Here is a 1,286-nt window from a genome sequence, read left to right on the forward strand (position 1 = left end):
CCATCTTCCACCCGAACTCATCAAGAATGGATTCATATAGGTATAAGATCATCTTAACACTAGATTTTTACACATTCACACCTAACTCGAATTTACGGGATGTTACATTATCCCCCCCTTATGATCATTCGTCCCCGAATGAAAGTCATGGCCTAGGATTCTTTACTAAACCTCAAATTTTAGAATTTCAAGAGTTCTTCTAGCAAGGTGAAATATCCTCAGAGATAACATATGACTAAACATATAACGAATGCATCATTCAAGCCTAAACACAATTGTGAGATTTATACTTCACTCTAAACTTTCACAGGAAAATACATCCAAAAGGTTCAACACATACCGTAGTAGGAACAAGTGAGGATATCTTTTCTTCATGTCCTCCTCCGCTTCCCAAGTAACTTCCTCAGTGTTATGATTTCGCCATAACACTTTAACCGATGCTACATCCTTTGTTCTCAACCTTCTAACTTGACGATCTAAAATCTGAACTGGCTCTTCTTCATAAGACAATGCCTCATTAATTTCAATCTGTTCATGATTCAACACATGGGAAGGATCGGGTTTGTACAATCTCAATATCGAAATGTGAAACATCGGATGAACCATGGACATCTCAGCCGGTAATCTCAACTCGTAAGCTACCTTCCCAACCCTTTTCATAATCTCGTAAGGACCAATATAGCGAGGACTAAGCTTGCCCTTCATAGGTGACACTTTCAAGAAAATCTTGTCACCAACAGCAAATTCCAATTCCCTACGCCTCATGTCCGTATAAGACATTTGTCTACTCTGTGCGGTCTTTAGTCGCTGCACCATAAGATTTACCTTCTCGATCGCCTCATAAAATGAATCAGGGCCCAACAACTCTACTTCCGTTAGTTCAAACCAACCAATTGGAGACCGACAACGCCTCCCATAAAGAGCCTCATAAGGAGCCATCTGAATACTCGCTCGATAGCTATTGTTGTAAGCGAATTTCACCAAAGGTAGGTGTTCATCCCAACTTCCTCCAAAATCGATTGCACAGGCTCGTAGCATATCTCCAAAGTCTGAATAGTTCTCTCTGCCTGCCCGTCAGTTTGAGGATGAAAGGCGGTGCTCAATTTCACCTAGTTCCCGGCCTTTCGAAAGGATGTCCAAAATGAGCAGAAATTGCGTACCTACATCTGTCAGATATAATCGATGTAAGAACACCATGCAATCTAACTATCTCTTTTAGATATAACTTAGCGTAGTCCGCCGCTGTATATGACGTCTTCACAGGGAGAAAATGGGCAGACTTTGTG

General features: G+C 41.2%; 1 protein-coding gene across 1 annotated transcript; it reads right to left on the reverse strand.

The window, feature by feature from the left end:
- Positions 1 to 340: 340 nt before the first annotated feature.
- LOC132042812 (uncharacterized) lies at positions 341 to 765 on the reverse strand (the record flags this gene model as incomplete). The annotated part of the gene is made up of 1 exon (XM_059433328.1): positions 341 to 765. A coding segment is annotated over exon 1 (425 nt), but the record flags the coding sequence as incomplete, so codon positions are not given.
- Between the last annotated feature and the right edge of the window lie 521 nt (positions 766 to 1,286).

The sequence above is a fragment of the Lycium ferocissimum genome, unplaced genomic scaffold (assembly GCF_029784015.1).
Source record: "Lycium ferocissimum isolate CSIRO_LF1 unplaced genomic scaffold, AGI_CSIRO_Lferr_CH_V1 ctg18087, whole genome shotgun sequence".
Lineage (NCBI taxonomy): Eukaryota > Viridiplantae > Streptophyta > Magnoliopsida > Solanales > Solanaceae > Lycium > Lycium ferocissimum.